Source organism: Stegostoma tigrinum, chromosome 17 (assembly GCF_030684315.1).
Source record: "Stegostoma tigrinum isolate sSteTig4 chromosome 17, sSteTig4.hap1, whole genome shotgun sequence".
In the NCBI taxonomy this organism is placed as follows: Eukaryota; Metazoa; Chordata; class Chondrichthyes; order Orectolobiformes; family Stegostomatidae; genus Stegostoma; species Stegostoma tigrinum.
In genome coordinates this window covers 62,840,437-62,866,457 of record NC_081370.1, presented here as the reverse complement: position 1 = coordinate 62,866,457, position 26,021 = coordinate 62,840,437, and the positions used below count along the sequence as shown (strand labels likewise).

Here is a 26,021-nt window from a genome sequence, read left to right as displayed (position 1 = left end):
ACATTGGATTTGGTGCTTGGCAACAAACCGGGCCTGGTGTCAGATCTCTCGGTGGGAAAGCATTTCGGTGATAGTGATCACAACTCCCTGGTGTTTACGAAAGCCACAGAAAGGGACAGGAGCAGACAGTGTGGGAAAGTATTTAATTGGGGGAGGGGGAATTACGATGTTATTCGGCAAGAACTGCGGGGCATAAATTGGGGTCAGATGTTCTCAGAAAAATTCATGATAGAAATGTAGAAGTTGTTTAGGGAGCACTTGCTGTGAGTACTGGATAGGTTTGTCCCACTGAGGCCAGGAAGGGATGGTAAGGTGAAGGAACCTTGGGCGAGAAGACATGTGGGACATCGAGTCAGGAGGAAGAAGGAAGCTTACTTACGGTTGAAGAAGCAAGGATCAAATAGGGCACTAGAGGGCTACTAGAAATTGAAGAAGAATGGACTTAGGAAAGCTAGAAGTGGGTACGAAAAATCCTTGGTAGGTAGGATTAAGGAAAAACCCAAGAGGGCAGCCAGAGTGAGGGTAGGGCCAATCAGGGATAGTGGAGGGAATTTATGCATGGAGTCAGAGGAGGTAGGGTAGGTCCTTAAAGAATATTCTGATTCATTATTCACCAGTGAGAGGGGCCTTGATGTTTGTGAGGACAGCATGAAACAGGCTGATATGCTCGAAGAGGTTGATGTTAGGAAGGAGGATATGCTAGAAATTTTCAAAAACACGAGGATAGATAAGTCCCCTGGCCCAGACAGGATATACCCAAGGCTATATATGGGAACCTTTGGCAATGATCGTTGCGTCCTCACTGTCCACTGGAGTAGTACCAGATGATTGGAGGGTGGCAAATATTATTCCCTTGTTTAAGAAAGGGAATAGGGATAATCTTGGGAATTACAGACCAGTCAATCTCATTTCTGTGGTGGGCAAATTATTGGAAAGGATTCTGAGACACAGTATTTATGATTTGGAAAAGCACAATTTGATTAGAAATCGTCAGCATGGCTTTGAGAGGGGCAGGTCATGCCTCACAAGCCTTATTGAATTTTATGAGAATGTGACAAAACACAGTGATGAGAACAGAGCAGTGGATGTGGTGTGTATGGATTTTAACAAGACATTTCATAATGTTCCCTATGGTAGGCTCATTCAGAGGTTAAGGAGGCATGGGATTCAGGGAAATTTGGCTGTCTGGATACAGAATTGGCTGTCCAATAGAATACAGAGGGCAGCAGTAGATGGAAAGTCTTCAGCGTGGAGCTCGGTGACCAGTGGTGTTCTGCAGGGATCTGTTCTGGATCCTCTGCTCTTTGTGATCTTTATAAATGACTTGGATGAGGAAATGGAAGGGTGGATTAGTAAGTTTGTCAATGACACGAAGGTTGAAGGAGTTGTGGATAGTGTAGAGGGCGGTCGTAGGTTGCAATGGGGCATTGAAAAGAAGCAGAGCTGGGCAAAGAAGCGGCAGATGGAATTCAACCTAGGAAAGTGTGAAGTGATTCATTTTGGAAGGTCAAATTAGAATGCAGAATACAGTATTAATGGCAGGATTCTTGGTAGTGTGGAGGAAGAGGGATCTTGGGGTCCACATCAATAGATGCTTCAAAGTTGAGACCCAAGTTAATAGCGTCGTAAAGAAGGCGTATGGTGTGTTGGCCTTCACTGACATGGGAATTGAGTTTAAGAGGCACGATGTTATGCTGCAGCTCTATAAAACTCTGGTTAGACCACACTTAGAATATTGTGTTCAGTTCTAGTTGCCTCATTATAGGAAGAATGTCAAAATTTTAGAGAGGGTACAGAGAAGATTTACCAGGATGCTACCTGGACTGGGGGGGCAGGTCTTATGATGAAAGGCTGAGGGAGCTAAGGTCTTTCTCATTGGAGAGAAGGAGGAGAGGTGACTTGATAGAGGTGTACAAGATGATGACAGGCATAGATACAGTGGATAGCCAGAGACTTTTTCCCAGGGCGGAAATGACGATTACAAGGGGGCATAATTTTAAAGCAACTGGAGAAAGGTATAGGGGAGATGTCAGAGGTAGGCTCTTTACACAGAGAGTGGTGGGTGTGTGGAATGAGCTGCCAGCAGTGGTAGTGGGGTCAGATACATTAGGCATTTCAGCAACTCTTGGATAGGTACATGGATGATAGTAAAACGTAGGGCTGCAGGTTAGTTTGATCTTAAAGCGGGATAATAGGTCGGCACAACACATCGCAGGACGAAGGGCGTGTCCTGTGCTGTAGTGTTCTATGTTCTATCTCTTCTATATGCTTTCAAAAATCCAGAGGGGTTATTTTTCTTCAATTCTACCCATCACAGGTATTTACCAACTTTGGTTTGTAGCACAGTTGACCTTAACAGCAATCTACCGTGCACACCAAACAAAATAATAGAACAGCTCTGTCTATCAGATTATAAATTTACTCATGTTACATTCAAACCTGAAGAGCACATGTGGGACTTAACCAATTTAAAATTGCAATCATATTGAACAGGACTATCATTTCTTAACGATTTTGCGCTTAAAAGTAGCAACAAACACTCTCATTTTTTAAAAAAAACCCCATTCCAGTAAAACCAAAATGTTGAACTGCCATGCAATGAATATCAGTCATTTTAAACACAGCTCTCAAAATTAACTAATCCACATGGCTGCTTTTAAAATCTTTCATGTCAAGTTCACAACCAACATGCACTCAAAATTAAATAGAAAAAAGCAATCCAAAAACCAAACCAAATTAAAAACAGCGGTGCAACCTGAACTTGGAAAGGTAGCAAGGAAAGTGGGCTAAGATTGATGGACAGTCATTTGGTAAAAGAAAAACAAGATGATAGAATAGGTAAATTACGTGAATTTAGGGATAAAAAATCATGGGGCTACAGATACACAGGGATTCAAAGCAAATTCGAAGAAACAAAGTCTAAATTTAATGACAAAAAGTTTATAATTAGTCCAAAGTTTATTTATTGACTTCCAAACCAACCTTGCCCTGTGGGATCTTTGCTGGGCTGCCCAAGCCGACCTTTCTCTTTCTTACCAAACAGGCGCCCAAATGATGACTTTATACTTTTCTTTTTGGGGGCTTTGTGAAGAGAATCTTGGCTGCTGTTGCTGCTGCTGGGATTGCTGACTTGACCATCCTGTGACCCAGTTGAACTATGGTTACATTTGGCATGTTCACAAGTATTTTTCAGTCAGGAAAACAAAAGCAGAGAATTAGTGTCTACAGCATTTTGTTAATAAACAAATTCAAACAAGTACCAACATTCTCAGCTGTAACAGCATAAAAAAAGCTTAGAATCATATTTCAAGCATCCTGGGTCCAGGAATACCAGCCACAAGAAATTCAATACAAATTTCAATCAAAATTAGTAAAATGTGAGGCTGGATGAACGCAGCAGGCCAAGCAGCATCTCAGGAGCACAAAAGCTGACGTTTCGGGCCTAGACCCTTCATCAGAGAGGGGGATGGGGAGAGGGACCTGGAATAAATAGGGAGAGAGGGGGAGGCGGACCGAAGATGGAAAGTAAAGAAGATAGGTGGAGAGTATAGGTGGGGAGGTAGGGAGGGGATAGGTCAGTCCAGGGAAGACGGACAGGTCAAGGAGGTGGGATGAGGTTAGTAGGTAGATGGGGGTGCGGCTTGGGGTGGGAGGAAGGGATGGGTGAGAGGAAGGACCGGTTAGGGAGGCAGAGACAGGCTGGGAGATGCGACTTGGAGACCGCTTTGCAGAACACCTCCGCTCAGTTCGCAACAAACAACTGCACCTCCCAGTCGCAAACCATTTCCACTCCCCCTCCCATTCTTTCGATGACATGTCCATCATGGGCCTCCTGCACTGCCACAATGATGCCACCCGAAGGTTGCAGGAACAGCAACTCATATTCCGCCTGGGAACCCTGCAGCCTAGTGGCATCAATGTGGACTTCACCAGTTTCAAAATCTCCCCTTCCTCAACTGCAGCCCTAAACCAGCCCAGTTTGTCCCCTCCCCCCACTGCACCACACAACCAGCCCAGCTCTTCCCCCCCCACCCACTGCATCCCAAAACCAGTCCAACCTGTCTCTGCCTCCCTAACCGGTTCTTCCTCTCACCCATCCCTTCCTCCCACCCCCATCTACCTACTAACCTCATCCCACCTCCTTGACCTGTCTGTCTTCCCTGGACTGACCTATCCCCTCCCTACCTATACTCTCTCCACCTATCTTCTTTACTCTCCATCTTCGGTCCGCCTCCCCCTCTCTCCCTATTTATTCCAGTTCCCTCTCTGATGAAGGGTCTAGGCCCGAAACGTCAGCTTTTGTGCTCCTGAGATGCTGCTTGGCCTGCTGTGTTCATCCAGCCTCACATTTTATCATCAAGGTTAGATAGACCTTAGGTTTAGGGTAAAAGTTTGGCACAACATCGTGGGCCGAAGGACCTGTACTGTGCTGTATTTCTAAAACAGACAATTCTGTATTCTTTAAAATCCAAGGTGTTTCTAACATCTACTTAATGGCTTTGCATCAAAGAGGCATCACATGGAGATGCTGAAGGGTGACCTTAAAGGGGTTTACAAAACCAAGAGGGCACAGATAAGGTGAATGGCAGCTGTCTTTTCCCTGAGGTGGGGAATTTCAAGACTAGGGAGCATCCTTTTGCAGCGAAAGGAGAAGGATTAAAGAAAAAGACGTGAAGGGCAATTCTTTTCCACAGAGTGTGGTTCATGTGTGGCATGCATTTTTTAAGAGGAAGTGGTGGATATGGGCACAGTTAAAACATTTAAAAGACATTTGGATAAGTATATGAATAGAAAATGTTTGGAGGGATATGGTCTAAGTGCAGGGAGATGGGACTAACTTAGTTTGGGATTACGGTCAGCATGGATTAATTAGACTGAAACATCTATTTCCATGCTCTATGACTCCATGATTCAAATCTAACCAGCACCAAACACATGAAGCCTTCACTAAACAGTATGAACATTGTAATTATGTTCAAAACTGAAATTTTTGTTCCATACATGGTCAAAAATTCTTCTGGTAATTCTCCAAAATAAACCACTCTTTTGGTTTCAAATAATTAATGCAATGTTAACTGGGCATAATTCTGAACAGGTAAGTTTATTAAAATTCATAGTTTTAAATTGAAGGGTGAAAGATATAGGGCAGATGTCAGAGGTAGTTTCTTTACTCAGAGAGTAGTAAGGGAATGGAACTCTTTGCCTGCAACGGTAGTAGATTCGCCAACTTTTAGTACATTTAAGTCGTCATTGGACAAGCATATGGACGTACATGGAATAGTGTAGGTTAGATGGGCTTCAGATCGGTATGACAGGTCGGCACAACATCGAGGGCGAAGGGCCTGTACTGTGCTGTAATGTTCTATGTTCTAAAACATAACAATGAACTTGCTCACAACAAGCGTTACTTACAACTGAACATGAATTTCTGAGTTAAAATTATCAATCTTTTAATTTCATTAGTTTTTATTGACATTCCCATGTTGTTCTAACCAATTTTTTGTCATTAAATATCAATGGTGCAACATTTAAATGCGATCCATTATATGCTACAACTTCCTGGTAAATATATTTTGTGGCTCAACATCAACATTTTATTCAAATCAGTTGGTAACAAGTGCATGTCAACCACTAATGTAATCACAACACTCTTTGTTGCTAGTATGTCACCAACAATTCAATATCCATACATGGCCACAAGTCTGCTTACAGTATTGCACTATATTTCTGTAAAATCCACCTATGACCGAAGTAGTGTAGATGGAAAAAGAATAGTAGCATTAATTATAGCCATTTGAAAAATTGGTTTACCTTCTTATGTCCCGAATATCCTCCTGACTGATGGTGTGAGAGGCACCTTGATTCACCCTGTCCAATCGGATGGACCTTGGCGTGGAGGGTGGTGATGTTTCACATTTTATTGTAGTTTTGTCTTCCCGTGTATCCTCTTTTGCTAGCTGGGATTATAGATAAGTTGCAAATGAGTAATAAGTAGTCAAAAATAAGAACCATTCATGACATATGCTTTGAATTTATGAAAAAGCTGACACTATTACATAAATAAAACATCCAAGTCAGGTCCACATGGATTCCACAAACACAATACAATTTACATCAACACACAAATTACAGTGGTACAGAATTACCATGGCATAGGAAGTTGTTTCAACTCTTTACAAAGCAAGAGTAAATTTTAATGAAAGTTCAACATTCTAACTTTGGTTTTCTTTTTAGAAAACTGAATCATGCAATAACACTTCACATGATTGATTCCCTTGAGAATCTAAACAAAATCCCAAAAATTAGAACATCTCAGTGCAAAGTAAAAGCGGTTCAAAAATTAAGAAATGGAAATGAGAAAAAGCAGCACCAATTTTTCTTGGTTTCCTGGAACTATTGTCCAACATTCTGAAGTTCTGAAATTTATTTAGACTTTGCTGAAGAATGCTACATAGGCTAGGAGTGCAAATTTAAAAATTGGGCTACGCTTTCTTATCACAATTTATCTTCAATTTACAACTCTGCAAGGATTCACAACTTCATTGTCAGACTGGAAGTCTTAGTTTATTATTCCCCCAGCGTGGCTTAGGCCTAAAATGAACAGGAGAGGGAAAATTAAATGCCATGACCTTAAATTTTATGAAAGAGAGCTCCATCACTTGGCTCCACTATATTCTCAGTTCTGATACAGTATCAGAGCATTGAGTACAAAGTGTTCCAGGCATTTTAAAAAGTCTTTTTCTGATTAAATCTAAAACTTAAATCAGTTAATATCAGTAAAATGCTTATTTTACATTAAGGGTATTTTACACAAATTTCCCTAGACTTGAAGGGGAAGTAAAAGGAATATATGTTAAAACTTCACTTAAACAACATTGACAGCAAGGAAAGAAATCACAGTAGTCAGCAAAGAGATGATATATTTTGAAACACCAATTACATAAAATGTCTCATACAACAACCTAATGCCAGGTAATTGAAGTACAATTTTATACATTTACCTTCCTACGATGCTTCCTTAAATCACTAGGCTGACAGACACATGCAAAGAAAAGAGAGAGTCATTAAGAACAAAAAAAGGATTTAGAAGATTATACAAGATGTAGGTGCATCAGAAATCACAAGCAGGAGTGAAAGTGAAGACTGGGCAGATTTACCATGAACACAGCCTAAATTGCATTCATTTCAAAAGGTTGTCATTTCACTTGCTGAGATGAAATGCTTGTAATATTTGCAGATGTAGTCTTCAAAAGAAACTTATTCAGTAACACTATCATCAACTGCTGGAAAAACTCAGATCTAGCAACATCTGCGGACAGAAAGTTTTGGGTTCAGTGACCTTCCTCAGAAGGGATGGTGGCCTCAACGATGACACCAACATCCCACAAAAAAAGCCACCCACTACAGGGTGCAGTAAAATTAAAAAGGGAAGATATTTGCCATAAGCAATCACACAAGCGGCATTACCTAAAGAATAAATATAACACTATGTTTCAGCTCTGGTATTATACACCAGCTTGCAGAATTTACATTTTATGAGATGCTTTCTGGTCAATGTATATTCATGGCCAATGTATACCCAGCAATGAATAAAGGAGGTACGGTTAGTAAGTTTGAAGATGACACCAAAATTGGAGGTGTAGTGAGAAACAAAGAAGGTTACCTTCACCAACACCTTCCACCCCAACCTCAAGTTCACCTGGGCCATCTCCAACACATCCCTCAATTTCCTGGACCCCTCAGTCTCCATCTCAGGTAACTAGCTAGAAACTGATGTCCATTTCAAGCCCACTAACTCCCACAGTCACCTAGAATACACCTCCTCCCACCCACCCTCCTGCAAAAATTCCATCCCCCATTCCCAATTCCTCCGCATCTGCTCCCAGGATGAGGCATTCCACTCCTACACATCCCAGATGTCCAAGTTCTTCAAGGACCGCAACATTCCCCCCACAGTGGTCGAGAACACCCTTGACCGCATCTCCCGCAACACATCCCTCACAACCCGCACCCGCCACAACCGCCCAAAGAGGATCCCCCTCGTTCTCACACACCACCCCAACAACATCTGGATACAACGCATCATCCTCTGACACTTCCGCCATCTACAATTCGACACCACCACCCAAGACATTTTTCCATCCCCACACCCCTGTGCCTTCCGGAGAGACCACTCTCTCCATGACTCCCTTGTCCGCTCCACACTCCCCTCCAACCGCAAGAAGTGCTACACTTGCCCCCACACCTCCACCCTCACCCCATCCCAGGCCCCAAGATGACATTCCATATTAAGCAGACGTTCACCTGCACATCTGCCAATGTGGTATACTGTATCCACTGTACCCGGTGTGGCTTCATCCACATTGGGGAAACCAAGCGGAGGCTTGGGGACCGCTTTGCAGAACACCTCCGCTCGGTTCGCAAAAAAACAACTGCACCTCCCAGTCGCAAACCATTTCCACTCCCCCTCCCATTCTCTTGATGACATGTCCATCATGGGCCTCCTGCACTGCCACAATGATGCCACCCGAAGGTTGCAGGAACAGCAACTCCTATTCCGCTTGGGAACCCTGCAGCCCAAAGGTATCAATGTGGACTTCACTAGCTTCAAAATCTCCCCTTCCCCCACTGCATCCCAAAACCAGTCCTGTTCTTCCCCTCCCCCAACTGCATCCCAAAACCAGCCCAGCCTGTCCCCGCCTCCCTAACCTGTTCTTCCTCTCACCTATCCCTTCCTCCCACCACAAGCCATACCTCCATTTCCTACCTACTAACCTCATCCCGCCTCCTTGACCTGTCTGTCTTCCCTGGACTGTCCTATCCCCTCCCTACCTATACTCTCTTCTCTCCATCTTCAGTCTGCCTCCCCCTCTCTCCCTATTTATTCCAGAACCCTCTCCCCAAACCCCTCTCTGATGAACAGTCTAGGCTCGAAACATCAGCTTTTGTGCTCCTGAGATGCTGCTTGGCCTGCTGTGTTCATCCAGCTTCACACTTTATTATTTAGGTCACCTCTATCCTTCACAACAGGACCTTGATCAGATGGGCCAACAGGCCTAGGTGCGGCAGATGGAGTTTAATTTAGATAAATGAGGAGCTGCATTTTGGGAATGCAAAAAAACGCAGGACATATACACTTAAGAGTAAGGCCCTGGCAAGTGTTGCTGCACAGAGATCTTGGAGTGCAGGCTCATCGTTTGTTGAAAGTGGAGTCACAGGTAGATAGGATAGTGAAGGAGGCATTTGGTGTGCTTGCCTTTATTTGTCAGTGCATTGAGTATAGGAGTTGGGAGGTCATGTTGCGGTTAAACAGGACATTGGTTAGGTCACTTTTGGACTAATGCATTCAATTTTGGTCTCCCTACTATAAGAATGTCATGAAACTTGAAAGGGTACAGAAAAGATTTATAAGAATGTTGCCAGGGTTAGCGGGTTTAAGCTAAGCTCCAATGAAGAGGCAGAATAGGCTGGGGCTAATTTCCCTGGGGCGTTGGAGGCTGAGGACTGGCCTTATAAAAGTTCATAAAATCATAAGGGGTATGGATAGGGTGAATAGCCAAGTTCTTTTCCCCAGAGTAGGGGAGTCCAAAACTAGAGGGCATAGGTTTAAGGTGAAGGGAAAGATTTAAAATGGACCTAAGAGACAACTTTTTCCACACAGAGGGTGGTGCATGTGTGGATCAAGCAATCAAAGGAAGTAAAGGAGGCTAAAACAATTACAACATTTAAAAGGCATCAGGAGGGTATATGAATCGGAAGGCGTTACGACAATACGGGCCAAACTCTGGCAAATGGACTAGACTTAGGATGTCTGTTTGGCATGAATGAAAGGTCTAGTTCCATGCTGTACAATGCTATGACTCTAAGAGCTGACAGTGAATGGTATGAAACCAATTATCAATGTTTCAAAGGCAGAAGGATAAAACTTTGGACATGGACCCCACTTCAAGTGTACGATTAAGGGTGGCACAGTGGTTAGCACTGTTGCCTCACAGCACCAGGGACCAGGGTTTGACTTCATCCTTGGGTGACTCTCCGTGTGGAGTTTGCATATCTGCCTGGGATTCCTCCAGGTGCTCCAGTTTCCTCCCACAGTCAAAAGATGTTAGGTGGATGGCAAAGCTAAATTGTCCTGGGTTAGCCATGAAAAATATAGGGTTATGGGAATAGGGTGGGGGCTGGATCTGTGTGGAGTGCTCTTCAGAGTTTTATGCAGGCTCAATGGGCTGAATGGTCTCTTTCTATACTGTAGGGAATTTATGATTTAATTATCTGGCAGCACAGTTCCTTAAGAGGAAACGTAGCATTCTGAATCGGTGGGGAGGAGTACAATATAGCTATTGGGCGTGATATACAATCCTTATCAAGGTTAATACCAATATCATTCTCTGCAATAAACACTGCATTTATTAATGAACAAGTCACTTGACAAAGCTGGAATCATACAAGAATAATGAAAACAGCAGAGTTGCACATTATTTAAAGCTCAGCACTACTCATACATATCCCACTTTCTTGTTCTACAAACAGTAAAACATTCCAAGACCTGGAAAAGAAGTTGGGACAAAATACTAGCTGCTAAGGACACAGCCTCTTCCACAGCATGGAAACTAAACACAGATTAGGTGACTGCTTTGCAAAAGATCTACACTCGTCATTTACAGGCTTCTAGCTTACAGCTGTTACCATTTTGATTCTGTGCCCCACTCCCATTCAGTTTCCTATCAGTTCCAATGAAGGTCAACATAAGCTCAAGCGATCTCTTTTAATTAGGCACCTTCCTGCCAAGCTCAAAAATCTCAAATTGTAACTTCATCTACATTGTGTGTTTTTTCGATGGAAGCTGCTGGTAGTTGTTCCGTATTTTCCATTAACATCTCCTTTGGACACACCTTTAGGAAAGAAGTTATATTCATCCCTCTTCATTAGCCAGCCTGTCTACTGTACTTGTAATGAAATCACCTCAAAAGCAAGCAGTCAGTAGGGTATGGCCCAAGAAAGAACTAATTCATTTTTGGTGAAGATATACTTTCAGAAGATCCTGAAATTCTTTTTGAAGGATCTGTAAATACTGAAAAACATGAGGAATTAATGGATTTTAAAGAACACTTTTGATGGTTTTTGTTGATGGTAGATTTTCTCATGTTGGTGGAATTTGCCAAAGCTGACAAAACGTGAACAATTTTCAGCATTGATTATTGGATGTAGATTAGCCTGAACTCGGCACAGACAAATTCTTATTTAAACCATTTTTCTTTTCAGCTTTTTAGCTACACAGCATTAACCTGGAAGGGAAATGTCTTAAGGAAAGCATGCAACTGAAATTACACTGAGCTAACAGCTTGGCAAAGATTTGTGTGAAGGGTCTAGGCCCGAAATGTCAGCTTTTGTGCTCCTGAGATGCTGCTTGGCCTGCTGTGTTCACCCAGTTCCACACTTTGTTATGTCATATATTCTCTCCTGACTGTCCTCTTCACTTGACTGCATGTCCTATATCTCCAACCTTTGTCTTGCATTACGAACCCTTTTGTCATGTAATCACTCAACTTTTGTCCATTTGCTCTCATCTCCATTGTTGTAGCTTTATCTTTTAAAAGGTTTTACAAAACATTACCTTTTGTCTTCACAGATGCTGCCAGACCAGAGAATTTTGTTTTATTTCAACTTTTTATTATCCATGATAGTTAAAGACAAGAACCAAATAAGCAAATAAGAGGCAGATGTTGAGAAGTGTAAGGTGAAACATTTCAGTTCAAAGAACACACACAAAATAGGCCATTTGACCTATAGAGTCATTTCAACATTATGATCATGGCTGATCCTTTCCCTCAACATCATACACATACACTCTTCCCAAACCTCCACAACACCTTTAGTTTCAAAAAAAATCTTTTTCTTTCATATATTTAATGACTGGGACACTCTTTTCTTCTGTGGTAGAGAACTTAACAGGTTCACCACCCTCAGCCAAGAAATTTCTCAGCTCAGTCTGAAATGGCCCATTGTGTATCGTGAGACCATGATCCCTTGTATTAGATTTCCCAGCCAGGGAAAACATCATTCTTGAATCCATCTGTTCAGCCCAGTCAGAATTGTGTGTGTTTCAATGAGACCTGTTCTTGTTCTTCAAACTTCAGGGAATACAGTCTCAATCTGTACCCTGCTGGGGAGGTGATGGCCTAATGGTATTATCGCTGGACTGTTAATCCAGAGACCCAGATAACATTCTGGGACCTGGGTTCGAATACCGCCACAGCAGATGGTGGAATTTGAATTCAACAAAAATATCTGGAATTAAGAATCTCATGATGCCCATGAAACTATTGTTGGAAAAACCCATCTGGTTCACTTATGTCCTTTAGGGAAGGAAGCTGCTATCCTTCCCTAGTCTGGCCTACATGTGACTCCTGACCTAGAGCAATGTGGTTTACTCTTAACTGTCCCCTGGACAATACTGATGGGCAATAAATGCTGTCTAGCCAATGACACCCTCATCTTGTTAATGAATAAAGGAAAAAAATCCATCATACTCAAAACTGCCATCCCTGGAATCAGTCTGGTAAGCCTTTGCAAGGTTCCTTTATTGCACATATATTTTTACTAAGGGAAGGATGCTGAAACTGCATACAATGTCAGCTGTGGTCTCACCAAGTCTTTGAAAAGCTGTGTTAAGACTTCCTCATTCCTGTATTCAAACCATCTTGCCATAAAGGCCAACCTACTGTTTGTCATCCTTACTGACTGCTGCTCTGGAGAAATGGTACAAAATAAAAGGTACTAAAGCAGGAGCAGTTATCCCACAGGGTATATGCATGCAAATCTGCAAGTCTTAAAGATAGCTGGATAGATATATGGAGAGCTGTTAATAAAACAAAGTATTCTAGGCTTCATTAACAGAACGACGTGGAGGTGCCGATGTTGGAATGGGGCGGACAAGGTCAAAAACCGCACGAGACCAGGTTATAGTCCAACAGGTTTATTTGAAAACACAAGCTTTCAGAGTCTCTCTCTCTCCTTCTTCAGGTGCCCGAGAGAGAGAGGGAAGGGGAGGGAGAGAGGGAAGGGGAGGGAGAGGGGGAAGGGGAGGGAGAGGGGGAAGGGGAGGGAGAGGGGGAAGGGGAGGGAGAGGGGGAAGGGGAGGGAGAGGGGGAAGGGGAGGGAGAGGGGGAAGGGGAGGAGCACAGAATTTATAAGTAAAAGAACAAAGGGACATACACTGATACAAATTAAATAGACCTAAGATGCTGTTAAATCTTCAGTTAGAAAGGAGATGGAGGTTTTGATTTGTTGATATGCAAATATAAATCCTTTATTTATCCCTGGGCAGAAATTCAGGAGTTTGTAGTCTGGAATGCACTACTAAGAACTGTGTTGGAGGCAAGTTCAAGAGGCATTCAAGACAGTGCTGGAACATTACTTAAAGAGAAATAATTAAATATAAATGTCAAAGGCACACCATCTAGGATCATGAAACATGAGAATAAGAGCGTCTTTAAATATATTAAGAGGAAGAGGGGTGTCAAAGTGAACAAAGGCCTCTGAGAAAATGAATCTGGGGAGACAATTATGGGAACAAGGAAATAGCAGAGGAGTTAAGCAGATATTTTGCATCAGTCTGTATGGTGGAAGATACTTCAAGCATCCTATTAATACTAATGAATAGAGGGAAGGAATTTAGTATCACTACTATCACTAGAGAATGAGTATGAGACCAACTAATGGGGCAAAAGGCAGATAAGGCCCCTGGCCCTGATAGATTACATTCTAGGATCCTAATTGCAGCAGCTACAGGGATAGTGGATGCATTGGTTGTAATTTTCCAGAAAAAGGCCTTTGATTTTGGAGAAGGACCAGACGATTAGCTAACTGCTAATGCAAAACCCCTATTTAATAATGGATGTAGAAAGTGGGTAACTATTGGCTGACATGGAATCAACTATTAAGGAAACAGTAGCAACACATTTGAAAAATCATAATCTCATCAGGCAGAATCAACACAGACATGATTTCCCTTTCATAAGGCTGACTAATTTATTAGCTATTTTCAAGCACGTCTCAACCATTGGAAAGAAAGGAACCAGTAGATAGACGAGTTGCATTTGGATTTCCAGGAGGCATACAACAAATTACCTCATAAAAGGTTAACCATAAGATAAGAACTGTCAGTGTAAGTAAATTGGCTTGAATACAGAATTGGTTCAGGGGCAGGATGCAGCGAGCGAGGATAAGGGGCTCTTTTTCAGGATGGCAACCCAAAACACCAGTAGGGTTCCAGAGGCATCAGTGCTGACATTGCAACTGTTTACAATACATATCTATGACAAAGGCAAGTAGCAAATCTACTGTAGCCAAATTTGCAAATGTTATTCATAGAATCATAGGATCCTTAAAGCATGGAAGCAGGCCATTTGGCCCATCAAGTACATACCAGTCCTCCGAAAAGCATCCCACTCAGACCCATTCCCACTACCCTATAACCCTGCATTTCCCATGGCTAAACCACCTACCCTGTATATCTCTGGACACTATGGGCAATTTAACATGGTTAAACCACCCAACCTGACATCTTAGGTCTGTGGGAGTAAACTGGAGGAAACCCACAAAGACACTGGGAAGATGTGCAACTCCACACATACAGATGGCCGAGGCTGGAATCAAACGCAGGTCTCTGGTGCTGTGTGACAGCAAAGCTAATCACTGAGCCACCGCACCACCTGTGATTATGAAAATAGATGGGAAAGGCAAGTTGTGACAGGGATACAGACATCTTACAGAGCAAGAGTGATGTGTTAAATAAGTGGGCAAAAAGATTGTAAATGAAGCAAATGTGGGAAATTATGAAGTTGTCCAATTTGGAAAGGAAAACAAAAAAAACTAAAATGAAGAAAAATTGCAGAAAGCTGTGACACAAAGGGACCTGGGGATACTTTGTGCATAAAACACAAAGCTAGCACACAGGTACAGCAAGTAATCAGGGACACTAATGGGTAGTTGGCCCTTACTTCAAGTACAAGAGTATGGAGTAGAGAAGTCTTCTTGCAACTATACAAGATGCTGGGGAGACTACACCTAGAGTAATGTGACCAGCTATGGTCCATTTATTTAAGGTAAAATATTTCAGTAGAGCAGTTCAGAAAGGTTCACTCAGATGACACCCAGTAAGGACTAACTGTTTTATGAGTAAAGGTTAAACAGGTTAGGGCTCTACTCACTGGAGTTTAGAAGAATGATAGGAAGCTTGTAAGATTCTTAAGGCACTAGACAGGGCAAACGGCGAGAGGATGTTTCTTCTCATGGCAGAGTCCAGCAAAGTGTCAGATAAAGGGAAACCAAATTAAAACTGAGATGAAGAGGAACTTCTTAAGGCTGAGAGACAGATTCTTATCAGGAGGGGAATCAAGGGTTACAGTGAAAATGGATGGAAGGAATGTCCAAACAGCCAATGATCCCACCACATTACACAGCTAGCTTGAGGGGCCAAATGGCCTCCTCCTGCCCCTACTTCCTACAGTCTCAGGGTGCAAGGTAATGGGGAGAAAAGCAGGAAATGGATCTATGTTAAAATGTTCAAAGCCAGTGCAGAGACAATGGGCTGAATGACATTGCTGTGCATCATAAGAATTCTGTGATTCTGCTTAATATGAATATGGTTTCATAACAGATTTTTGTAGTAGAAGAACTCTGAAGTTGAGGTTGGTCACCAAGATTTCAGAGACTCAAATTACATTTATAGTAAGTGGATCTCTCTTGTCCATCACCGATCCTAATGTTGTTTCCAAACTTGCCACAGAGGGAGTGCAGCGGATGTTCACCTGACTTGTTTCCTGGAAGTTAAGACTGTCTTATGAGGAGAGATTGAAGGCAGTGTACTTTCTATGCGATAGAAAAATGAGAAGCGATCTGAGAGAAACTAACACCGAATTTCATACATGATCTAGTCAACATTTTAAAACATGAACCTTGTTATCACCTCAGAACTCTCAGGAAGGCAAAAAGTTAACATTAAATCTAAATTATATTCAATTTGCTACTTCCATGAACTTGCAAGATGTGTTTAGAAACCTGCCTGCCATAATGTCAAATAAAAATTAAGTTTTAAAAATGCCCTTAAAATATAAATCAAGGAAAACTTTGAAAATGAAAATTCTGATAAGTATTAATTAATAATAGATAAACAGAGTAATTGCAAGTTAGCAAAGGGCCACAGGTCACGATAACAATATTGTTACTGTACAACATCAAGCATTTAAACTAACCAGGGTCATGACGCCAAGCCTGTCAATCTCATGAGCAGGACTTCGAGGGGATCGTCTTGGCGTGGAGTGTCCACTTCCAGGTGGAGAGGAACCGGCAAGAGACGAACCTGTAAACGAGGCAGGAAGTGTACCCCCTCTGTATCGGCAGAGATTCAGACCATCAAGGCTACCACTTCCAACTCGACTCTCAATCTCTTCTGCCCTCTGCTGTGTTGACTCCTTTTCTTCTTGGATCAGCCTGTAAACAATTTGGTCAGGTGTTAAATCCCTTTGTCATTCTCTAATTCAATATGTTAATCTTAGCACCACAGAAAACACTTGCTGTTAATACAAAACTTAAATACTGCTTTTAAAAAAAGACACAAAGTTGAAACTTTACACCTTGTGATCATCAGGACTGAGACGCAAGAAAGCAAACATTAAAAGAGAATACAAAGTGTGGAGCTGGATGAGCACAACAGGACAAGCAGCATCTTAGGAGCACAAGCGCTGACATTTTGGGCCTAGACCCTTCATCAGAAAAGGGGGAGGGGGGAAGAGGGGGAGGCAGATCCAAGATGGATAGAGGAGAAGATAGCTGGGGAGGAGACAGACAAGTTAAAGGTGCGGGGATGGAGCCAGTAGACGTGAGTGTAGGTGGGGAGGTAGGGAGGGGAGAGGTCAGTCCGGCGAGGACGGACAGGTCAAGGGGCTGGATGAGGTTAGTAGGTTGGAGATGGGGGTGGGGCTTGAGGTGGGAGGAGGGGATAGGTGAGAGGAAGAACAGGTTAGAGACTTATACTCACCTCTACTGGATCCATCCACGCATCTTCAACTTGTCTATCTCCTCTCCACCTATCTTCGCATCTATCCATCTTCCATCCACCTCCCCCTCTCCCCCTATTTATTTCAGAATCCTCTCCTCACCCCCTCCACCTTTTCTGAAGAAGGGTCGAGGCCTGAAATGTCAGCTTTTGTGGTCCTAAGATGCTGCTTGGCCTGTTGTATTTATCCAGCTCCACACTTTTTTTTAATCTCGGATTCTCCAGCATCTGCAGTTTCCATTATCTCTTTAAAAGAGAATACTATTTTACATAGCATCTGAAGAGCTTACTTGCTTAGTTCTGATTGACATGGAGATGTAGCATGATCTGTAAATTGTCAATTTTCACGATACTTAAGCACCCAGCAGGCAGGTAGAACCTGACTGGTCATTGTGTCATCATAGGGAAATTTTGTATGGATTAAGTTTCCATAACAATTTCTCAATGAAAAGGATGCAACACATTCACAAAGGTTGCAGGAACAGCAACTCACATTCCGCTTGGGAACCCTGCGGCCCAATGGTATCGATGTGGACTTCACAAGCTTCAAAATCCCCCCCTTCCCCCACGGCATCCCAAAACCAGCCCAGTTCTTCCCCTCCCCCCACTGCATCACAAAACCAGCCCAGCTCGTCCCGTCCCCCACTGCATCCCAAAACCAGCCCAGCTTGTCTCTGCTTCCCTAACCTGTTCTTCCTCTCGCCCCTCCCTTCCTCCCACCTCAGGCCGCACCTCCATTTCCTACCTACCACCTCATCCCGCCTCCTTGACCTGTCCAACTTCCCTGGACTGACCTATCCCCTTCCTACCTCCTCACCTATACTCTCCTCTCTACCTATCTTGTTTTCTCTCCATCTTCGGTCCACCTCCCCCCCTCTCCCTATTTATTCGAGTTCCCTCTCCCCATCCCCCTCTCTGATGAAGGGTCTAGGCCCGAAACGTCAGCTTTTGTGCTCCTTAGATGCTGCTTGGCCTGCTGTGTTCATCCAGCTCCACACTTTTGTTAACACATTCACAAATTTCTTTTGCCAACATAGAACAAGGTCCTGAGACTCAACAGACTCAAGTTTCTAGCTTGCAAAACAAAATGCACTGTTAAGTCTGACTATTTATACTAAATTGGTTTGTGTCATTACTAGCACAGTCTGAATTATTTATTAAACAATACCCTATAGCAAATTCACACTTAACGCTGTACATCATGGTCTGAGTTTTGCAAACTCAGACTCAACGAGCTTCATCAGCATGCTGCAGATTGTAGACAGCTGAAGGGCTGCACTGTTTTTCAGTCATTGGGACATACAACCTACAAACCTGGTATCACACTGCCACTGAAACTTTCATGCCACATTAGTAGTATGTGCAATACAATGAACAACTTCTTGGCTCAAAAACAGCATTTTGTTAGGGAACATACTACTCATGTTCACTGCAATGTAGAAAAGAGACACGCCTAGCTTCAGCTGTTGCTCAACCTATGTCCACAAACAGGGATACTGCACTGAGTAGGCAAAGGAAATGTGTGTCCGTGTTGCATTTTTTGCAGGGTGGGTCCCTTCCAAAGCTTGGATTCTTGTGCACAAATGATGAAAAACTTCAACTTTGTGTCTCTTTTCAGCAAAGCAGAAGATAAAAGAAAATAATTTAAGCATTATGAACATTTCAAGTAATCAAATACACTCACCAAATGAACCAGCATGAATGTCTCAATTGAGTCTTTATTTACAAGTGCAATAACTTGAATATTTGATCAGTATGTCATGAGCAAAGCAATTTACAAACACAAATGTGCAGGAGGTGCTTTTTTTAAAAATTCAGTCACGAGACACTGGTATCATTTATTTCTTATCCCTAGCTGTCCTCAAGGTGGTGGTGAGCTGTCTTTTTGAATTACTGCAGTCTATGCGTTGTAGGTAGACCTACACTGTCAACATGGAGGGAATTCTAGGATATTTACCTTGAACACCTTCTGAAATACTCACTGTTGTAGATAATAACCAAAGTCATCTTTTTAACAAAACATTAAGTATAAACAAGTAAGAGGTACCGTATTTCATTATTGATGGCATCCAACTGTTCTTGAAGCATCATAGCCAAAGTTTGGGCATCTGCCTGACCACTTGGTGACAGCAGATCAACAGAGCTGAATATTGTCTCTCTATCATCTTCTGCATCAGATACTTCAGCATCACTCTCAAAGGCCTGGGCGACATTTGCCAAGACACTAGCTTGCTGCGCACGCTCCCATTCTTGCTCATTCAATGTCTGGACCTGCTCAAAAAGTGCAACGCAACAGTTTCAAAAACAAGGTACCGGAATATGTAAGCACAAGACGTAATAGAAACAGAAGCAATCCCTAACACCTCTTGATTCTGTTCTGCACACAGTTTGGTCATAGCTGATTTATATTTTAATTCCATTCACCTGCCTTGGTCTTTACCATTTAGCACCTACTCCAAATAAAAATGTGAATATTTATTTTGAAATTTTGAGCTGCCCTCTAGCTTTCACAGCTCTTTGGGAGATCTCATGCAATAAAACCAACACAATGTAAAATTATTACGTTACTGATACTGAAAGCAGCTGGACTTTGAGCGTATAATACTATTTACAACATCATAAAATTTACATGTAGCTGCTCCCCAAAAATCCTTTATTTGCAATTTTTTTTAATATTGTGAGGTGTTTAACGCTCTGCCTCCCACGGTGGATTTTCAATTTTTGCTTAATTTTGAAACATACTCTGCTCAAAAATTTTTCTTCCTGTTTGAGGTCATAAACTATATAAAATTATTTTTCCAGTTTGTTCCTTGCCACACTGGATTTGTAGTGCTTGCTGAAGCAGTTACTAGCATGTGCAATATCAAGACTGTTTTTTTTCATTCCACAGTTAAGCCTGCAAAGAGTCAGGCCTAGAATTGAGTCCAGTCATGTAATGTCTGAGTGAGCATCAAAATACCACAAATATTCAAACCAATTCCTCTCAAAACAAAAACCTCACAGTTGACAATTTCAGTTCAGCATTTTTCTGAATAGTGTAACATGTTAAAAGAAAACTGAATAAAGACTATTATTGCTTTTCTTTCCCTTCCTTTGTGACTTGACACATGCCTTGTTGATATGAGGAAATTGGTGCAGTGTGCATTTCAGGACAAGGGGCATAGTCTGAGAATTAGAGCCAGATCAGTCAGGAGAGATGTTAGGAAGCACTTCTAACACACAAAAGGTAGTCAATGTTTGGAACACATTTCCACAAACAGCAGTGGATGCTAGATCAGATATCAGTTTTAAATCCGAGAAAGATCACCATTTGTTAAGCAAAGATATTAGGAAAATGGGCCATTGACAGATATATGGAGTTAGGCCGCAGATCAGCCATGAATGGTGGTACATGGGGCTGAATGGTCTATTGCTGTTCCAATGAATGCTGACTCTTAGAACAGGGGTTTAAAAATAACATCCACAGTCCACAAAGTGACTACTCAACCCATCAGGTCTGTATTTGAGTACATAACCTCTTTGTTAGGCGTTATGTCAGGCTTTATTAGAAAGAGATTCAAGTACAGCAATTTGCCATTTTACCCCAGTTCGTTTATCAGTCATTTACTGAGTTCATATTCTCGTACAGCATTGAGGATCCTGTCAAACTTATTTGACAATGGGGCTCAGCATGGAGCTATATCATCAGGTCAGGGTCAAACTGGAACAGCCTCTAACACGCCTAGGCCATTTCACTTGTTGCCAATCTCTGGCTTGCAGCCTCTTCCATATCCTCTCTCCACTTGTTCCAATTTCCGAACCACACTCTCACTTTCAGAATTTACCACCTACCACTTCAAACTGTTCCTCTTGTCACTCATATCCAAAGCATTTGTCAACAATGAGCTCAGATGATGGAAGCATCAAGGGGGCAAAAACTTCAGTGAAAGAACAGTAAGCCCTGAGGTTCACAATGACAGAGAATGGAACAGGCTACAAGCTGTATGGCGACAGTAAAGGAAAGCCTGGGAGTTGGATGTTTGATAATATCCAGAAGCTTTGAGAAGGCAGGCAATAACGGGATTAGGATTAGCAACTGATCGATCCCAGATAAAAAGTTACTATATTTCTTTTATATTTTAACTTGTAAAATACATTTTATTTCTCAGTAGCAAAATTTATGGAGCAAAAATATTTGAAGTTTCAGGGTACAATGACAATATTTTTAACTGATAAGATCCTACAGAACGTGACCTCAGCTTTTACATGGGATAGGTTCATGGAGGCTGAATCACAAGGGTTATAGGGAAAAGGTAGGAAGGTGGAGTTGGGATTTTCATATCAGCCAGGATCTCATTGATTGGTAGAACAGACTCAATGAGCTGAATGGCTTACTTCTGCTTCAATGACTTTGGGTCTCTATAGGAGATCAGCCATTTAGGATGGAGATGAGGGGAAATTTCTTTAAAGGGTTGTGGGTCTATGGAATTCTCTACCTTAGCAGCGGTTATTCAGTTATTGTTTGCTCGAGTCAAAGATCAATAGATTGTTGGGCACGAAGGGATTTGAAGAAACAACAAAGCAAAATACTGCAGAGTATGGAAATCAGAAATAAAGACACTACTGGAAAAGCTCAGCAAGTCTGGGAGAGAAAAGGTGTGTTAATTTTTTGAGTTCAATGTGGACGTTCCTTAGAGCCCTGTTCCTTCATTGATCTCAGTCGTCCCTCCACAGATGCTACTGGGTCTGAGTTTCACCTGGCTTTGGGATCTGGAGTTGGTTTGGGAAACCAGAGTTGAGGCAGAAGATATTGAAAGGCAGAACAGGCTTGAAGGACTGAATGGCCGACTTCTTATTTTTTAAATGTCTACTATTCATATTAAAAAAGAATTGAACAATCACAAGTCATACTTTTAACAGAAAATAATTAAAATATTACAATTAGCAAATCAAAAGATCTGGAATTGAAAACTGTTGCACATAATGCAAGGCACAGTAACTTACATGCTGCAGAAATCCATCAGAATGCAGCAGGAAACAGAAAATGTTATACATCAGTTGTGTATTGCAATAAGAGAAGGAGGTAACATTATATTGCAAGCAGAGATATATTGCCTGATAAAATAAATGAAGAAGAATAGATCAAGGAATAGCTGCACTGAAAATGTAAATGACTACTTAGCAAGAGAGGAATAGCAAAGACAACAGAAGAGTTTCACAAGCACCTAATGGTCAGGTTGCAATTTGCTGGTGCTACTAACAAGCAATGGAGCAACAAATCACAAATGACAATGCCAGTGTTTTTGTTTCATATTAGGCACGATTACATTTAAATACAACGACAACATTGAAAAGATTAACCCAACCTTACGAGTAACTATCTGTATGTCAGAAGTAATGTAACTAATGCAGAGACATGAATTCCAGAATACTGCATACTATGTCTATGAATGGAATGATTTTCTGACAAAGGTATCTAAACTGGCTATTATGAAAGGTGTTTTGTGACATGCCAAGTTGGAGCATTTATATCATTCCTTAACTACGGAAACCAATACTGTACAGTCTATATTCAAGGTGTGAATCATAGAATCCTGACTGTACAAAAAGAGGCCATTTAACCCAGCGAGTCTGCACTGACTCTCCGAACAGCATGGCACTCAGACCCAGGAGCCCACTCACACCTTGCACAGCTGAAGCAATGCCTCCCTATTATGTTGAAATCTCTTACAATAAATAATGACAGCCTATTAGCTTCTCTAAATACTTGCACACTAACCTTCTGCTATTCATGCACTAGGACAGCCAGATCCCTCTGCATCTCACAGCTTTATAATCTCTCACCATTTAGACAAAATGTCTTTCCTTATTCTTCCTGCGAAAATGGACAATTTCACATCTATCCCCATGAAATTCAAACCATTCCCCATTTAATTTATCAATATCCCTTTCCAGCCTCTTCATATCCTCTTCACGACTTACTTTTTGATCTGCCTTTGAACGTTAGACAGTTAGCTACTGAAATTCTATGAAATGTCATTCTAAGAACACTACTGCCTCTGGTATTGCTATCTCAAAGCAAAGCAAAATAGAAGCTTCAAAGATGAAACAGCACCCAACAATTACTACAATGGAAAGTAATCTCAGTCAACACCCAAACTGTTCCCAAACTACATCTAAATTGGCTTTCACTATGGTGGAACAAAAAAGTTTTTTTTAATTTTGAAAAGATTAGTTTCATTAGAAAACATTTCACGATTGTTGCCAAGTTACGGACTTGCATATATTGAGTAACAATTTTCCTCCTCATACCCCTGGCCCTTGTTCTAGTTGTTAGAACTTCCATTTCACTTTTGTCCTGTTCTATTTCTGCATTTTAATCATTATCACTTCCCTCCTCTTCAATCAAATGTTTCTTGATAACTTGAATAGAAAGGAAGAAAACCTTGAGTATGTGGGGTGTAAGAAGTAAAGCTCAGAGAGGTTGTGACTCCTGTTGTAGGATTTGCAAGTATGTCCCTGCCCTAAAAGCCAGGTATGTTCACCCACAAGTTAAAGTACAAAATGATGCCTAAAAGGCAAACTATAAACTGATAAGGAACTCTAAATTTTCCTTCAGGGGGAAACTGCTGTTCCTACCTGGTCTGGTCTGGCCTACATGTGACTCCAGACCTACAGTAATGTAGTTGACTCATAACTGCCCTCTGAAATGACAGCAAATCACAGTTCTTTCCAAGGGCAACAAATTCCGGCCCAACCGCTGGCGCCCACATCCCATGAATAAAACAAAATGGTTTTTAACTGCCCAGTTTCAATGGGTCAGTAGGTTTAAAAACAACCCTCATTTATAAAGTCACGGAGTCATAAAGCATGGAAACAGACCCATCAGTCCATCTCATCTGTGCTGACCAGACAATCTGACCAATCATTCCAATCTACTCCCATTTTCCAGCATTTGGCCCATATCCCTCTAAACCCTTCCTAATCATGTACCTGTTCAGATGCCTTTTAAATGTTGCAATTGTACCAGATGCCACCACTTCATTCCATATATGCATCACCCTCTGTGTGAAAAGGTCATCCCTCAGGTCCCTTTTAAATCTTTTCTTTCTCACCTCAAATCTATGCGCTCACATTTTGAACTCCTCCACCCCAGGAAAAGGCCCTTGGGTCACCCTTCAGTCTCTGACACTCCAAGGAAAAAAATAGCCCCAGCCTACTCAGCCTCTCTCCACAGCTCAAACCCTCCAACCCCAGCAACATTTTGTAAATCTTTTCACTAGCTTAAGTTTAACAACATCCCTCCAGTAGAAACTAAAATTGTCTACAGTATTCCCAATGTTTTGTACAACCCAACTCCTACAGTCAATGTCATGACCAATGAAGGCAAGCGTGCCAAACACTTTCTTCACCATTCGGTCTATCTGCAACTCCACTTTCAAAGAACTCTGCACCTGAACCCCCAGGGCTCTTTTGTTGGTAACACTACCCAGAGCCCTCACATTTTAAGACCATAAGACATAGGAGTGGAAGTAAGGCCATTCGCCCCATCAAGTCCACTCCACCATTTAAATCATGGCTGATGGGCATTTCAACTCCACTTCCCTGCACTCTCCCCGTAGCCCTTGAATCCTTGTGAGACCAAGAATTTGTCGATCTCACATTATAAATTAAACTCTGTCCACCTCCCCTCAGCTCACTGGCCCACTTGATCAAGGCCCTGTTGTGCACAAAGATAATATTCTCCACTGTTCTTTTTTTTCTTTATTCATTCATGGGGATGAGGGCGGTACTGGCTAGGCAGCATTTATTGCCCATCCCTAACCACCCAGGCAGCAGTTGAAAGTCAGCCACATTGCTGTGTGTCTGGAATCACATGTCGGCTGGACCAGACAAGGATGGTTCCCTAAAGGACATCAGTGAACGAGGTGGGTTTTTCCGACAATCGACAATGGATTCACAGTCATCATTAGATTCTTAATTCCAGATATTTATTGAATTGAAATTCTACCATCTGCCATGGCTGGATTTGAACCTGGGTCCCCAGACCATCATTTGCATCTCTGGATAAGCAACCAGCAATAATACCACTAGGTCATCACCTCCCACGTGTACCACTTATTTTGGTGTCACGTGAAAATTTACTAACCATATCTCCTATGTTCACATCCAAATCATTTATATAAATGACCAAAAGCAGCGAACCCAGGACTGATCCTCATGGCACACCACTGGTCACTGGCCTTCAATCCAAAAAGCAACTCTCCACCTCTACCGTCTCCTACCTTGAAACCAATTTTGTATCCAACTGGCCAATTCCCCTTGGATCCCATGTCTAACCTTGCTAAGCAGTTTGCCACGCAGAACCTTGTCAAACACTTGGGTGAAGTCTATACAGATGTCTATTGCTCTGCCTTCAATACTCATTGTCACATCTTCAAAAAACTTAATCAAGTTAGTAAGATGATTTCTCAAACAAAGCCATGCTGACTATCCCCAATTAGTCCTTGCCTATTCCAAATACATATAAATCCTGTCCCTCTAACAATTTTACTCACTACTTACACGAGGCTCACTGATCTATAGTTCCTTGGCTTTTTCTTAGTCGTTCTTAAATAATAGTACGACATTAGCCAAACTCCAGTCTACTGGCACCTTAACCGTGGCTATCAATGATACAAATACCAGAGAACAAGGGTATCGGCAATCTTTTCCCTAGCTTCCCGCAAAGTTCTGGGAAACACCTGATCAGGTCTGGGGATTTATCTACATTAAGTGTTTTAAGACCTCCAGCATCATCTTTTCTGTAATAAGAACCCTTTTCAACACATCACTATTTATTTCATCCAGGTCCCACCCACCCTGTCCTCCTCCATGGTAAATACTGATGAAATATATGTGTTTAGTTTCTCACTCATCTTCTGTGGGATTCCACTCAGACATCCAGGTTAATCTTTAAGGAGCGATATTTTCTCCCGCGTCA

The 26,021-nt window shown here is 42.0% G+C and overlaps 1 protein-coding gene across 13 annotated transcripts in view; it reads right to left on the bottom strand.

Annotated features, from left to right (window-relative positions):
- The window catches only part of LOC125459524 (liprin-alpha-1-like), a 215,037-nt gene that overhangs the window by 55,712 nt on the left and 133,304 nt on the right, over positions 1-26,021 (bottom strand). For 6 of the 13 annotated variants that reach the window (XM_059652200.1, XM_059652205.1, XM_059652209.1 and 3 more), the window contains 5 exons: positions 19,107-19,333; positions 16,257-16,494; positions 7,002-7,031; positions 5,812-5,957; positions 2,983-3,155 (listed from right to left, as the gene is read on the bottom strand). In XM_059652200.1, the coding sequence (XP_059508183.1) occupies positions 2,983-3,155; positions 5,812-5,957; positions 7,002-7,031; positions 16,257-16,494; positions 19,107-19,333 (814 nt within the window). The remainder of the gene's footprint in view (positions 1-2,982; positions 3,156-5,811; positions 5,958-7,001; positions 7,032-16,256; positions 16,495-19,106; positions 19,334-26,021) is intronic. The other 7 variants (XM_059652201.1, XM_059652203.1, XM_059652208.1 and 4 more) reach the window with 3 other exon arrangements.